The 16,427-nt window shown below is 35.8% G+C and overlaps 2 protein-coding genes across 2 annotated transcripts; both read left to right on the top strand.

Moving 5' to 3' along the window:
• Positions 1 to 5,884: 5,884 nt before the first annotated feature.
• LOC139891082 (uncharacterized) lies at positions 5,885 to 9,194 on the top strand. Its single transcript, XM_071874009.1, has 8 exons — positions 5,885 to 6,337; positions 6,768 to 6,905; positions 7,020 to 7,211; positions 7,556 to 7,617; positions 7,702 to 7,856; positions 8,392 to 8,540; positions 8,609 to 8,740; positions 8,885 to 9,194. The coding sequence occupies exons 1-8, from the start codon at positions 5,984 to 5,986 to the stop codon at positions 9,062 to 9,064; spliced, it is 1,362 nt and encodes a 453-aa protein (XP_071730110.1). The 5' UTR covers positions 5,885 to 5,983; the 3' UTR covers positions 9,065 to 9,194.
• A 1,837-nt stretch (positions 9,195 to 11,031) lies between these two features.
• On the top strand, positions 11,032 to 12,926 carry LOC139891083 (peptide-N4-(N-acetyl-beta-glucosaminyl)asparagine amidase A). The gene has a single exon (XM_071874010.1). It carries the CDS (start codon positions 11,048 to 11,050, stop codon positions 12,854 to 12,856), a length of 1,809 nt encoding a protein of 602 aa, XP_071730111.1. The 5' UTR covers positions 11,032 to 11,047; the 3' UTR covers positions 12,857 to 12,926.
• Positions 12,927 to 16,427: the final 3,501 nt, after the last annotated feature.

The raw sequence follows: 16,427 nt of genomic DNA on the forward strand, positions 1-16,427 counted from the left end.
GTATACGGTTTCTAATCAAGGTACTATGTTACTGCTGCAATTCCTTCTAGTTTCTGTTTCGTTTTAAAATCATCACCACAACTGCAGTTACTTTCATACTGCTACTACTACCTAGTTGCATTTTTAATTTTCGTTTTACTACCGTCACAATCCAACCTTAGAACACTCGACAATCATCACTCTTTATTGTTATTTCTGTTTTGCTATTCGATAAATCAAAACCCACTTGTTTTACTACGGTTACTGCTCATTTACAGCTGCTACTGCAGTTTTGTCGTTGTCGGTTGTTGATCAAGCAAGAATGAAGAAACAGTGAAACCAAACAAAATTTTCTCCCTTCTGTTCACTGTACGATTATGAAAATAATAGTGACGAAAGTGATTGCCTCCTGCTGCTGTTTCTAATTCAGTGACCATGATGAATCCATGATAATGATGATACGATCGATGATGAGTGATATACATGATGAACGAATGATGATAATATAAGTAGAATAATATCAGATGTTAATGAAGATGATGATTCGAGAACGATGGTGATAGTGATGAATGATGAAGGTGACGAGCTACTACTCGAAACCGATTTTATGTTTTTATTTCAAAAGAACCCATCAACCACGACAACCTACACATGTTTCTGTTTTAGATTTTAAGAAGATAAATGGCAGCTTTGGTTACGGTTAAATACATTTAAAGTCGGTATATTATCAGGAAAGTAGCACTGGCTTAATGGTTCTAAGGGAGTGAGGATAACCGGGAGACCAGGGTTCGATCCTAGGCTACCTAAAGAGAATTTTTTTTTAGTTAACTTACTGTTGGACTATAATGGACTTTTAACTTAGACATGGGCTAGTACATTTCTGATATAAACTTGGGCCGAGAACTAATACTAAATTCCAGTTGGGCCGTGAAGTTAATTAGGATGTTGGACCGAAATCTTGTCTCTCAAATTGGGCCGAAAAGAAAACAAGAGAGCTAAGTAAACTTCGGGTAGGATGTACTTCTGAAAGAATCGGATGGATCAATGGTTAGGGGTGTTGTCACAAAACGAGAGGTCGTGGGTTCAATTCTCGTCCTTGGCAACTTATTTTTTTTATTACTCCTAAGGTATTATTTGACATTATTAAAATTATTATTAAGTATTGTTATTGTTATAACTATCTTTATTATTATTAATAATATTATTATTAATTCTATTGTTATTATGGTTATAATTATTATTAAGTATTATCGTTATTACTATATGTATTATTATTATCATTATCGTTATAAAATATGACACTTTTAATATTATTAACTATGTTATTATATATACAACTTATATATACAAATAGATATATGAAAAGTATCATGAATATAAATATTTTATAAAGAAGTATATATATGTTTATATATGAAAAATATTATTATAAATATATTATAAAGACATAAATCTTAATTCGTTAGATTATTAATGAAATACATAGGTAAAAATAATAATTAAAATCACTGATAATAATACATATTTTCGATTACGATTATATATGTATTAATGAATATACAAATGTTATAGGTTCGTGAATCCAAGATCAACCCTATACTTGTTCAATGACGTCATATGTATTTTTACTACAAAATACATTAGGTGAGTTTATTTATTCCCTTTTTCTCATTATATTTTTGGGACTGAGAATACATGCGCTGTTTTTATAACTGTTTTACGAAATAGACACAAGTACGTGAAACTACATTATATGGTTGAATTATCGAAATCGAATATGCCCCTTTTTATTAAGTCTGGTAATCTAAGAATTAGGGAACAGACACTCTAATTGACGCGAACTCTAAAGATAGATCTATCGGGCCCAACAAGCCCCATCCAAAGTACCGGATGCTTTAGTACTTCGAAATTTATATCATGTCCGAAGGAGGATCCCGGAATGATGGGGATATTCTTATATGCAGATTGTGAATGTCGGTTACCAGCTGTTCAATCCATATGAATGATTTTTGTCTCTATGCATGGGACGTATGTTTATGAGAATTGGAAATATGAAATCTTGTGGTCTATTAAAATTATGAAATGATTATTTATGTTAAACTAGTGAACTCACCAACCTTTTGGTTGACACTTTAAAGCATGTTTATTCTCAGGTATGAAAGAAATCTTCCGCTGTGCATTAGCTCATATTAGAGACATTACTTGGAGTCATTCATGGCATATTTCAAAAGACGTTGCATTCGAGTCGTTGAGTTCATCAAGATTATTATTAAGTCAATTATAGTTAGATGTATAATGAAATGGTATGCATGCCGTCAACTTTCGATGAAATGAAAGATTGTCTTTTTCAAAAACGAATGCAATGTTTGTAAATGTATCATATAGAGGTCAAGTACCTAGCGATGTAATCAACTGTTGTGAATCGTTTATAATCGATATGGACTTCGTCCGGATAGATTAGGATGGGTCCTTTCACTTTGACTTAGGTTGAGGACCTTTCGGACCGACTTACTACTTGCATACTTTTCATATAGTCTTTTACCGCACATTCACTGTGAGTTATAGCTCCCTTTTACTTTAACTATTTTTTGGACTGAGAATACATGCGCTTTTTATGTTTTACATACTAGATACGAGTACTTAAACTTTATATATGTGTGGGTGACATAACAGCACAAAGATTCCCCTTAGCTCGGTGACGTTTAGTCATTGGTTTATGAACCGGTGAACGCGAATCTTAGATATGGATCCATAGGGTTTGACATCCCCACTCAGGCTAGTCGCGCTAGCAGTCAACGGGTGTTTAATACTTCGTAAACTTACGCACTTGCCAGGTGTACTTTTAGGGGGTGATATTACTTGTTAAGTTAGTTACCGGGTGCCCACAGATAAGCATATACTTTTCATACTGTTTTGAATACGAAATCTCGCGGTCTACATTACATTACTAATTACAAACAAATTATAGCTCACCAACATTCGTGTTGACTTTTTAAGCATGTATTTCTCAGGTGCTTAGACGTTGTTGCTTCCGCTGTTAGACTTGCTGTTATAGTCTTGGTGTTATAGACTTGCTGTTATAGACTCGCTGTGCTAGACTTCCGCTGCATTACTTAGAGATGTCTCAATCATGGAACTTTTACTTTGCATTCACAACTTATGTTACATTTGAACAATGGCTTTGTAATGACCTTTGTGTCACATACTTATGTTAATGCTTTCTATTCGTAGAAGCACGTTATCTTTGTAAAACATTTGACGTTGGTAAATCACCTTTTCATGAATGCAAAACTTGTTTTAAAACAGCATGTAGTATTGTACCATGTAATGGACCTATTGTTGATGATCCGTACACGTTGATTTTGTACGGGGCGTCTCATCGGTTTTATTTATTGAACAAAGTTGGGGGACTTTATTTGGAAAAAGGAAGGAAAAGTAAAAAAAATGAAAGGACGAAAATGCCCCTGATTACTATTCACTATTTTTGTCTAATAGTTAATATAGTAATTATAATTATTTTGAGAATAATATAAATGGTAAGGGAGACATTTATTTGAGATGAAAGGAGTATTAGTAACTTAATTTCTTACATAATAAACTCATAGAGAGGAAATTGGCTTTACATAGTAGAAAGGTGATCAAGCATATTTTCACGAGGTCAAGGTAAACTTACGCTTGAGTGCATGATAGGGTTTAAGGACTAACAATATTCGAACCTCCGACACTTAGTCGTGGATAACCCACATCAGTATCGTTTTTGATTCCGACATGGTGGCCGATTTGAGAGTCCACCAACAACCCAGCATACGGGGTTGAGTGGCCCAAAGACACGAAGGTTATAGTTCGAGACATACCTGAAAGTCTTTGCGTGTGAGATCGTATGAAACTTGTTCGTACGATGATGTATATGCTATGTTACGTATGAGTAACCGAATATGTTTTTAGGGTTTATGGGCTATGTATTTATAGACTCATGAATTAGGGTTTCGACAGGATCTCTTCCCTAATTAAATGCGATCTTATCCCAACTAACTTTCGTTATTTAAGGAAAAGAATCTGAATTAATTATACCGTACATTCTTCTAGAATGTACTGGACCCTTATGCAAGTATACAAAACTCACATCACATGGTATAGGCGCATAGAGTGCGACTATACCCGTGCCATATGTCTTTACATGGCAATTAGTGTGCGGTTCAGGGCGTTGGATGCGTAATCCGCATAGTCGTGCGGATATGCGTATCATTAAAAGGCGACTAATGCTAGGGTTGCTGATTTTTACGTTCCGTATAAGGCTCAATATAAGGCATTCGATAGTGCTCTTGAGGGCCAAGGTTTCATCAACAAAAAGAGGAAATTGAACGAAATCGCGACATTTGAGCCTTTACTGGGTGGGGTTCAGCAGGACAATGTAGTTACATGTGATCTTGGTATGAAGGCATCGACTTTGGGTTTCGTTGCGGGTAAAGGATCTAGGACAAATTTAGATAGAGATAGACTTGATTCCTTAAAGAATAGACGAGTTCGGAAGGTTGCCTCGTTAAAGAGCAAATCAAAGTCTTCGACTAGGAAGAATATGACATCAGATTTATCGTTTAGGTTACGTGATGGAATTGAGGATGAGGAAGGCGTGGGTGCGACTAAAGGGGACGGGTCGTGTAAGTGGTCTTACGTGGGCTCAGGATCGGGACGTTCATTAGAAAAGGATGGTTTTTTCGAGGTATTCAGAAAGAATGGTTTTGACTCTCCTCCGCCAGGCTCTACCAACGACGAGGATTCGACTTTTTCCTTCTAAGGCTTTTGCAGGTAATGGTGAAGACTTGAACAACACTGGCGATGGAGTTTGATTTTGTGTGTTATGGTTGTGTAGTTCATTTGTTAGATTGGTCTCCTTTTCAGTTATTTTCATTTTTGTTGTGTGTTGTCATTCTGTTTTTTGGTCTTCGGTTTAGCTTGGGCTTAGTTAGCCGTAGGTCAGTGTGTTAGGTTTAGTTGTCTGTTCTCGAGCCCGTCCTTGTTTTGCTTCTTGTATCTTGCTTCTCTTTTTCTCTTTCCGAGAAAAAGATTGGTTATATAGTTTTCGTTTTAGCCAAAAAAAAAAAAAAAAAAAAAAAAAAAAAAAAAACTCAGAGTTAGCAATTAACTTTTTTCTCATCATCAATAAATATCATTTTTTAATCGAATGAGTTAATTAAAGATATTAATGTCACCGTTTATCATTGAATGCAAAACCTTTAACATTTGGTGCGTTTTTTTAGTGACGTCTAAATGATGAATGAATAAAAAGGTTAAAGTGTTCATTATTAAGAGAATCACAACAACAACAACAACAACAACAACAACAAAACCCAATACCACATAAGTGGTGTATGTGGAAGGTGAGATGTAGACAATCCTTCCCCTATTCTAGAATAAAGACAAGTCATTTCTCCGCCCAGAGTGAAAACACTCTCAAAAGTAGAGAAAATCATCCCTCTCTCTATTCGACGGATAGAGAGATTGCTTCCGAGTGGACCTCCGGCCAATAGGTAGGAAAATTTAAATAAAATTAAAAATAAAACTGAGACGCCATGAAAATGGTAAAATCAAAGTTTCATGGATTTTAAATCGTGCCTGAAATTTAATTTAAGCTCTAAAAATAAGTTAAGTCGCTAATAAATTGGCTAATAAATCGATGCTTGTTGTCTGATCAATAACTAGAGCCGTATATTACGAGTTGAATCATTATCCTTTAATTTTTAAGGTGCATAAAAACTTCTAATAAAGATTATTAATTAATAATTAAATTTTTTCTTAAATAAAAACATGTTTGGTTTTCAGTCAGTGACAAACTTATGGAAGTTCAATTCCCCGACCCAAATCATATAGTAAATCGCAAACACAACCTCTAATATTTCCGTTCAAATAATCATTCTGCTGTTTCATCACCAAATTCTGTCTCCATTAATTCCTTCCTTCCTCCCCCAATTGTAATCTGTTCTACAACAATAAACCCTAATTAAACATGGCTCGTAGAACAACACATTTAACAGATCTAGGAACAATAGCAACTGTAGATCTATCTGAATTAGGTGCAGGCAAAGAAGGCTGGCTCGATAACCCTAATCTCCTTTGTTCGCTCGACACAAATTCAGTGGCAATCGCTAACCGTTACTTTCTTCTTGTTCTCGAATGGTCTCATGCTTCTGCTCCAGCTACTTTTCGGGTCAAGATCCGACCCAATTTATCACCAATTGAAGCTGAATATATATCTGCACTTGAATGGTTGGTGTTTGATGATATTAGGGTTATTGCTATTGGTACATCTTGTGGTTACTTGTTGATTTACTCACTTTCTGGTGACCTCATTCATAAACAGGTATGTATGTATGTATGTATCATGTTCATGTATGTATGTCTGTGATCTCAATTTCATTGGATTACAATAAATTACATTGCTTTGTATATATTGCATTGTACGAGTTGCTATAGTAATGATTAATTGTTCATATAAAGATACCTTAAAGAAAAAAATGTAATCTTGAATGAAATGAATCAAGCTAAAGCAATTTGAGACTTGTACCTTTCTTCATTAAGTAGCATTTTAGTAATAGTCATATTTGAAATCTAGAGGTGGTAATTGTGACCCGTTTACTTATTAGTTGGTCAATTTGGAATACGTATTATCTGTACCATGTCAAATAATCATATACAAATATAGCTCGAAAGGCTTGGTCATTTTGCCACCTCTATTGAAATTTGTAAAAGATTAGTGCTTTTTAATACTCCATAATTGTTACTACTTGCAGCTTGTGTATCCTGGACGAATTCTAAGATTAAGAGTTCGTGGTACTAAGCGAGATATTACTGAAGATACATCATCTTTTGAGGAAGTGTGTGTTGTTATGCCAGGCATAATTGCTCGTTTTGACGGCTCTGATATTCAGGTATGTCCTATCATCGTGAAGGGTTTATTGCAATGTCTTTTAGTGATCATTTGAATGTTAAATGATAATTAGGCAAACATCATTCTGGTTAAGTAAATTATTCTTGACATGCAGAGGGTACTACAGAAATGGTATCAAGAAACTCAAAATAAGTTTTGGAATCAGTCATCGGCAGATAGAGATTCAAACGAATCTGAAAACTCGTTTGCTCGTATTCCTTACCAAGTTTGGAATGTTAATAAATACGGTTCGTGCGTTGATGCTGCTGTCACCGGTGTCATGCCACCTCCTCTTCTCGAATTACAGGTAGCTAATTACATAGGGAAATATTGGTTTTCTGTTAATCTTAACGAGATGAATGCTAATGCATTATCAGAAAGTAAGCCTAAAAATTAAATATAGAAGTGTGGTTGCAAAAATCGCTACTCGGAGAGTACTCGGTTGGCAATCTTTAGGGAGTACTCGACAAAAGTACTCGGAGGTTGACCAACCTTGACTTTGTCCAACTTTGACTGAATTTTGACCGATTTTGTTAGTAATCCTGAGTTTGACTGAGTACTCTCCGAGTAATTCTGAGCTTTTCATTACGATATGGAGGGTATCTGAAGGTATTATGGTATTTGAATTCAGCTGCTTTTATTGTTGAGCAGTCAAGTGACCGCTACTTTTGTGCTGTAACCATTGGCGTCGATGCTGCAATTTCAGCATTCAGGTTAGCAAGCATCGGTTTCTTATACAACCTTTTCTGAATAGTGAATTACTTATTTATTTTTATTTTTTATTTTTTTTCTTAAAGGCTTTCTGAAGACAGAAGTAGGTCTTTTGTGGGAGCTATTCTGTCAAAGGTTGTCCCTGCAACCTTTTCAACTATAGCGTCTTTCTCCAAACTGATATGGAGAAGCCCCCAACCAACGAATAAACCTGAACCGAAGCCACAACCATTTGCCCGAGGTCAGGTTTATTCTTACGTTTCAGAAGTGTTCATTTAAAAATGGACGAAAGTTGTGCCTTTTATGTCAAGCAAATTTGGATGTGTGTTTTGAAAGTGATTACCTGATTTTTTAGTGGTCAAATTTATAATTGATTTTTCTAACGACAGTCCTTAGGTTGTACAAAGCGGTTAACTTCAACTTTTACATCACGGTTATTAAAAATTACAAGTGTTTTTTTGCACTAAAGAAAAATCCATAATCCAAATAATTTGTGTAAATGGTTAAAAAACGATTTTTAATTTGCGCGCTCGTTATATTTTTAAGCAATTCATAATCCAAATATTATCTCATGCATTGTGTCTCATTACAACTGATTATCTGATTACGATCATTCATTATCACGTATTATTTTCCAAAATGCATACCCACATGTATAATTCTTATGCTGTACTTAAATTTTAGACTATGCTTGTGTTTCTGCTTTATATCTACTGTAAAACACGTCCGAGTAGTTGTATCTATAACTGACTTTCTGGAATTCCAAACACGTGCAGCTTTTCCTCTTACATGTTTAAAAGATCACCCAAGAAAAGGAGAGAAGCTAACGTTATCGCCTAGTGGAACTTTGGCTGCAATAACAGATTCACTTGGTCGCATTATGCTATTGGACACTCGAGCCCTCGTGGTTGTACGCTTATGGAAGGTATTTTTAATTTCTTAGCGCTCGCCCATCATTTGTTTATTTGCGTTGAGATCTAAACTTTTTTTCAGGGATATCGGGATGCTAACTGTCTTTTTGTTGAAAGACTTGTAAATAAAGACGCCGCAGGAGTTCACACGCATGTAAAGAACGATTATTGTCTATGTCTTGCTATTCACGCCCCTCGAAAGGGCATTGTTGAGGTAAGATTTTAGTAGAGCTGGAAATTGTCCCCCTATGTAGGTTATGTTTTAACAGGTCAAATGGGTCATTTTAATATGTGCCAAAATTTACCCATTACCCAAACCCGGTCAACCTGTCCAAATACTGATGGATTAATTCTGCAGATTTGGCAAATGAGGACAGGACCCAGGATTTTAACGGTGCCATGTCCGAAAGGAAGCAAAATATTACAACCCACATACAGATTTGGATCGACGGTTGCCTCGTCATCTTCATCTTCATATAAACCATTGGAAGTTTTCTTTCTGAATGGAGATTCTGGTCAACTTTCAAGACTAAACTAATCGGTTATCATATTTATCTTACTGCCTTAGAGCTTCTTGTTTGCATACATAGTAAATTAAACCATTTGTGAATTCTTAATGTAAAAAAGCTTCTCTGCAATTACAGCATTTGAATAACCCAAAAAAGCGTTTTAAACCAAGGTCATTTGGATGACTAATTTTCAGCAAGAATTATAAATTTGAACATAGTTACATTCTTCAGAAAAAAAAAAAAAAAAAAAAATTCAGAATTTCTTTGAGAGAATGTTGTTCCGTAAACTTGTTATAAATGTACATCCTCAACATAGCATTTTTGTAATGAAAGAATGGTTCATTTTCTTAAAATAGAATTTTAAAGATACGACCTAAAAACTGATTATGACAAATCTATTGTGAAGAGAAGCAATCGAAGGTGCAAGACATTTGTCAAATGTCATATGCATTAGGTATGTTTTTAAACATACGTATACTAATCATTAGTCGTTTTTTTTTTTTTGAAAGGCAAGCTTGCATCAGTCCGGACCGAAGCATAGTCATCATTTGCACACACACACGCGCTTTCGGGCAGGAAACCCGAACCACACTCTGAGGATCCGACCATTTAACCATCCCGAGGGGCAGACGGGCCGGATCTTAGTCCCGGAGCGGGTCGGTAAAACCTTCCCTTTGGGCCACCTTCAAGGAATATATTTCAATTCCTAGAGCGGGTGACGAGGCTCGAACCCGAGACCTCTAGCCCTGCGAGTACACAAGTGTAACCGCGGTACCATTGAAGCAATGCTTCGTTGGTCTAATCATTAGTCGTTTTGATCATATGCACTTAATTATTCATTGCTTGTATTTGTTCTCTTATTGACTTTGAACGGGTTTGTTTGAAAAAAGATAGATTTACATTTGGAAGTTGGACTTGCACCTATCATTATTGGTACCTAAGAACACCATACTTAATAATGTGATTATTTAAATACGGAGGTTTCTTTTAGAGACACTGTATTTCCTCATTAAGAAAGAATCACCACGTCACAATATGAGAGTTAGAATCAACGTATCAAATATTTATATATTTTTGAAATCTCATATCCATGACAACAACAAGACTGAAAGACTAATGCCATAATAATCCACTTCAAAGCATATAGAGGTTTTCAATGGAACATTGAACTTTTAAAAGTTAGTGAAATATTGTAATTTTAAAATTACTTTTTCAAGAAATAACATGTTCCTCATCAATTTTACCTTTTTACAAATTTAAAAACATAAAATTTGATTTGTTTCTAATATTTTCTTCATTTTACTTTTATATCCACGTGAACGACGGAACTTGAACCCGATCACAGATATGGCGGCTACAAAAATTTATTAATTTTTTTAATGACAGCTGGGGCGAACAAAAACAAAACCCTTATTTTTTAGTAAAACAAATTTTTTAGGTGCAAATTAATTTTTTTTAAAAATCCAGCTGGGGCAGGTGCATCGCCCCGTCTACACAAACATCCGCCCCTGCACGTGAACTACCTTCTGTCTCTTGAATAAATATTCAATATATTATATATTCAATGTCGTTCTCTCAAAATTTCGTTAAGCTATTTGTTGGCTAACAAAAAAACTGTATAATTTGTAATGCGAATCGGGTTTCCTCCCGAACGTGTGTGTGTGCAAATGATAAGTGTCGTTGAAATAAATGATACACTGATGCAAAAACTTGCCGTTAAAAAAAAAAATTGTAATTTTTAATAAATATATAAATTTAAAATTATTATTTTTATTAAAATTTAATTTAATTACTTTAAAATTTAAATTTAAATAAAATAAAGATTAAAATAGGACACCGGCGATGTTTTGATAAATACTATCGCTTCTTAAATAATTTAATTAATTAATTTAAAAATGTATATATCCAAACCCAAATAACCACCAATTATCCAGCTGTTGTCTATAACAACCTTTTAAAATTTACTCAAATCTCACACTCTTTCATTCATCACATTGTTTTTCACAGCCACCATGGTTTCCACCGTCCCCTTTCTCCTCCTCAACATTCTCTCTTTCTCTCTCATCACCGCCGGCAAACACACTTTCCGGCCACACTTCACCATCGACCCCACCACCGTCACAATCACCGCCACCACCACCACCAACAACAACAACATCCCACCAACTACTTACTTTGAAGTCACAAAACCAATCCAACTACCCAACACAAAACCCTGCTCAACCCTTATCTTACAACATGATTTTGCTTACACTTATGGTTCCCCACCAGTTTCCGCCCCTTATTCCCCACCTTCCAACTGCCCATCAACTAACTTTGACACAATTGTTCTTGAATGGACTGCCACGTGTCAAGGCAAACAGTTTGATAGAATCTTTGGTGTTTGGTTAAGTGGTGTTGAACTGCTCAGAAGCTGCACTGCTGAACCCAGAGCTACTGGTATTATTTGGACTGTTAAAAAAGATATTAGTAAGTATTATTCTTTACTTATGAAAAATAATCAAACACTTGATGTATTTTTAGGAAATATTGTTGATAGTACTTATACTGGTATATATCATGTCAATATTAGTATTCATTATTATCCTGCTGAGAATAAGAAATCAAGAAATTTGGGCCAATTGGGTCAATTGGGTCAATTAGGTGACCCATGGGCTGATTTGATCATACCCATTTCAAGAAATTTACCTTTGAATGATGGGTTGTGGTTTCCAATACAGAATTCGAGTGATGTACAGACGAAAAAGTTTTCGATTCCACAAAATGCACATAAGGCTGTTCTTGAAGTGTACGTTTCGTTCCATGAAAACGATGAATTTTGGCCCACAAATTTACCTAATGAGTATATTTTAGATAATAATCTAACCGGTTACGCTGGTAACGGGCCGTTTAGGGAGGTTGAGGTTAGTTTAGATGGTGCTGTAATCGGTGCAGTTTGGCCTTTTACCGTAGTTTACACAGGTGGTGTTAATCCGTTACTATGGAGACCGATTACTGGTATCGGGTCATTTGATCTTCCTACGTATGATATTGAAATAACTCCTTTTTTAGGAACAATTTTGGATGGAAAAACACATGATTTTAGTTTTAGTGTCACAAACGCGTTAAATGTTTGGTTCGTAAATGCTAATTTACACGTATGGATCGATAAGAAGAGTGAAATGACTAGTGGAAAACTTTTGAAACAAAAAGGATCGCCTTTTCATGTTTCGTTGGTTTCTAACTACACGGGTTTAAACGGGACGTTTGTTACTAAGGTCACGAGATCAATAAAGTCAACGGGGTGGGTACAATCTTCACTTGGTAAGATAGTGACCGAGTCAACTCAAGAATTTAGGTACATTAATACTATGGTGATTGCTAAAAACGCAGATTCACAGATTGTTGAACAGACAATCGGGTTCAATGATACTGTGCATACCGAGAATCCGTCTTCGGTTCATTTAAAAGAATCTCTAAAATCGTTTTTGTTTTACATAGATTCGGATACAGTGGACAAAGGTAACGGGAGCTATATTTCGGTGGCAAATATTACTTTAGGGTTCAATGAGAAAAAGGTTGATAATTCGGGTACTAAATCTTCATATAGTGTTCTTGAAAATTTACAGAACGGTCAGGGCTCGATGTTTGTGAAGGGAAGTTCGGTCGTTAGTGGATTGGGGAGTACACAGGAGACGTATAATTATGCGGATGATAAATTCTGCTACTTTAGGGACATAAGCAGCTCGAATTATACGATTATATATGATAAAGAAGGGGATACATGCAGTAAAAAGAAACAATCAAGATTCAACTTGGTATCTAATCGTCATTCAATTTAAACGGTCTCATCGTTTCATTGATGTCACTTGATCTGTGGAATTTGACTTTTTTAAGTTTCTCTTCTTTTTTTTTTTTTTTTTTTTTGCACGCTTAAGTGCGGAGTTCTGATGGGATCCGGTGCGTTAGTGCTGGTATGATCTCACTCTTCTCTTCTTGATTGTATTGTACAATTTTCTTTGGGCATGAATTTAGTTTAAGAGTATTAGTTGCATATCTATCTTAGTTTTTGGTCCATCATTAATGAATATATCATATATGCTGGTAACATGGTTTTATTGCAGATCTATTGTGTTGTTGGGTACATCATTAAGACGTATATGTTCGGTAACATGGTTTTAATCCTGGTTATAACAGATAGAGGTGGAAATTTTGCGGGTCGGGGGTGTTGTTTAATGCATTAAAGCTGATCTTTCGTTGGTACCTATCATTTTGGGTCGACCCAAAACACTTTTTGTCCAGAACTTTTAATGTTACAATGCTGAAATTTTAGCAGTTAAGTACCATATAATCTATACAAATTATGTTTTGTGACTTCATATCTATCGGTATCTGCTGCCACTCAAAGTTGCACCAATTACAATCTCTCTCTAGATACTAGTACATAACCTTCAGGTGAACAAACAAAACGTATTCAAAAGGGCTGTTTGGATGTGTGTTTAAACAGATTATGATTCTGATTTTCCAATTATTTAGGTCATTGTAAAGTAATAAGAAATTAGTATGAGGGTGGAAAAACGACTGCATTTGTTCTAGGGTAGAGCCGTAGAGGTATGAATGTCTTTTCTCCTCCCCATACCCCACATACGTGCGATTGGTTAGTGTCGGTGGTGTTGTAAAGTATGAAATTTAAAAGTAAAAACGGGTTAACTTATACTTATACTTCAAGTTAATCAATTTTAAAGCACGCGCACAATCACCCTCATATTATGATAATGATACTGAAAACTAGGTGCTGTTTGCAGATCTTATTATGTCTTATGTTTGCGCGCCCGTAGACATTTATATTGCAAATTGTTTGTAATTCTGAAAACGTAAAAATTACGGAGTAAATGTTTTATTCTCTTTGCAAACTCGCAGACTTAAAAATATGCTTATAAATGTTGCAAACAGGATTAAGTTATTTTGTGAACATAAAAACAAACTTTCTTTCACTATTCATCATAAAATACAAACCCCGCATCTTCTTTACAGACATGATCAATAGATATTCAGACAAAAACATCTTAAAAACAAACAACACCTTCATCTTTAGGAACAATCCTATATGTCAACGCGCATTTGCTTTAATTGACGCAAAAAATCTAACGTTTTACACGCAGACATTGATCCGTTACGAATCGATGCTTGACACCATACGTAAAAGGATAATTGTTTTAGTTGTTTTCTGATGTAATCTATATGATGATGATGAGTATAATGAACATAAAATAATATGGAGTGAATATGTGTTTTATTATTCTCTCTAACTTACAGTACAACTGAATGTAAGAATAGAGGCATGCTCCATATCTCTTCTTTACAAGTATATATAGTATAAACAAAATAAAGAAGGCCAACTTTTCTCCATGTTCCCATGTGCACATATGCTGTATGAATCATGAGCCCCATATGTCTTCTTTACAACCATATATAGTAAAATAATATAAAGAAGACTAACTTTCTCCATGTTCCCATGTGCACATATGCTTCTTGGATCATGAGATCCACTTTGTCCAATCTCTCTAGATCAGGTAGTCTTGAATCATAAATTACTTGACTAAGATTTTCCTTATTTCTCGGAGTTGAGTATGACCACCTAACGGATCATTCCTCCCCTTCTCCGGCAAGGTTCAACCCCTGTTGAACCTAAAATGATAGATGAGGAAAACGTGCCTTGGCTACGTCTTCCGATAACCACTTGGCTTTACTCGGGACTTGCCCTTTTAAACCAATACGAAAAGCGAGACGTTCACCACGACGGGTGGAACTAGACTTTTTTTCTACAATAGTGTCTTCTAGCAATTCTTTTTCTTGATCAGTAACAAGATCTTCGATAGCAGGCAGCCCTTCTTTTACCTTTTCATCCAACATCGATGGTTCGAAAAGCTTAAGCTTATCGACATTAACGATGGAATAAAGTTCCATGTATGCGGGAAGTTCCAACTGATATGCATTATCTCCAATGTGTTTTAAGATGCGAAAAGGACCGTAACGAATAGGTTTAAGCTTTTTGCCTTCACCCTTTAACCGATCCTTACCTAAATGTAACCATACCAAATCATCAACTTGGAAGTTACCTTGCGTTCGATGTCGATCATGTCGAGCTTTATACTTGGCTTGGGACTGATGTAATTGACGCTCGACTTCTTGATGAACCTTGCGTACTTTGTCCAAAAAACGTTGAGCTTTAGCTATCTCTGGCAGCTCCTTCACATTAGAACCAACCGAATCAACCGTAAATTCAATATCGAAAGGACTTTGTGGTAGAAATCCCAAACACACCTCCGCTGGAGCTTTATTGGTTGAACTATGGACCGTGTGATTAATAGCAAACTGCACATACGGTAGACTCTCATCCCAAGTCTTGGGGTGCTTCGCATTATACCCTCTTAACAGATGCACTACCGAACGATTAACTACTTCGGTTTGACCGTCGGTTTGAGGGTGGAAAGCGGTACTCCGCTGTAACTTCGTGTCCATTTTAGACCAGAGTGAACACCAAAATTTGCTAAGAAAACGCGAGTCGCGATCTGAAATAATAGAAGTTGGTAAACCAAAAATCTTCCATACTTGCTCGAAGAAAAGGCGTGCAGCTTCTTCACCAGTAATGTTCTTTTTACATGGAATTAAGACAACCATTTTTGAGAAGCGATCAACAATTACAAAGAGATAATCACGACCATTGCGGGTTAATGGTAATCCCCCGACGAAATCCATGGATATGCTATCCCATGGACGAGACGGAACAGGTAAGGGTGTATACAACCCCAACTTCCTGTTTGATGGCTTAGAAGTACTGCATAAGACACAACCACGAATAAACCGGGCCACGTCTAAATGCATACGGGGCCAAAAGACATAACGTTGTAAGTGTTGTAATGTTTTTGTGACACCAAAGTGTCCCGCTACTTTTGATGTATGAGCTTCTCGCAACCATCGAACTCGGTCACATGAAACAGGAACACAAAGTGCACTACCCTTGTATAATAAACTATTTTTCCATGTATATTCGTTGATCCCTCCATGTGCCACTTCTTCTAATATTTTTTTGAAGTCTGGATCCTTTTTATACTCATTAGAATACTCCTCATGAAACATGGGTTGCACCTGCATGTAAATTGACAAACAAAAAGTGGCCACTGGAGGTCTTGATAACATATCAGCAAGTTTATTATGGACACCTTTTTTGTACTTGATAACAATATTAAATTGTTGAAGATATGTCATCCATTTCATATGCCTTGCTTGTTGTAACTTTGCCTGACTCTGGAGGTATTGAAGTGGTTGATGATCTGTGTGAACCACGGTTTCCTTCCCCAATAAATAGCACCGCCAATGCTTGACCGCTTGATGTAACGCTAACAATTCCTT

The sequence above is a fragment of the Rutidosis leptorrhynchoides genome, chromosome 2 (genome assembly GCF_046630445.1).
Source record: "Rutidosis leptorrhynchoides isolate AG116_Rl617_1_P2 chromosome 2, CSIRO_AGI_Rlap_v1, whole genome shotgun sequence".
Lineage (NCBI taxonomy): Eukaryota > Viridiplantae > Streptophyta > Magnoliopsida > Asterales > Asteraceae > Rutidosis > Rutidosis leptorrhynchoides.

Bases quoted from the DNA above. Each gene is read 5' to 3' on its own strand.
- LOC139891082 (XM_071874009.1), top strand. From the start codon at position 5,984: ATGGCTCGTAGAACAACACATTTAACAGATCTAGGAACAATAGCAACT. The intron at 7,212-7,555 runs GTAGCTAATTAC...ATTGTTGAGCAG, and splicing joins CTCCTCTTCTCGAATTACAG to TCAAGTGACCGCTACTTTTG. The intron at 8,741-8,884 runs GTAAGATTTTAG...TTAATTCTGCAG, and splicing joins CTCGAAAGGGCATTGTTGAG to ATTTGGCAAATGAGGACAGG.
- LOC139891083 (XM_071874010.1), top strand. From the start codon at position 11,048: ATGGTTTCCACCGTCCCCTTTCTCCTCCTCAACATTCTCTCTTTCTCT.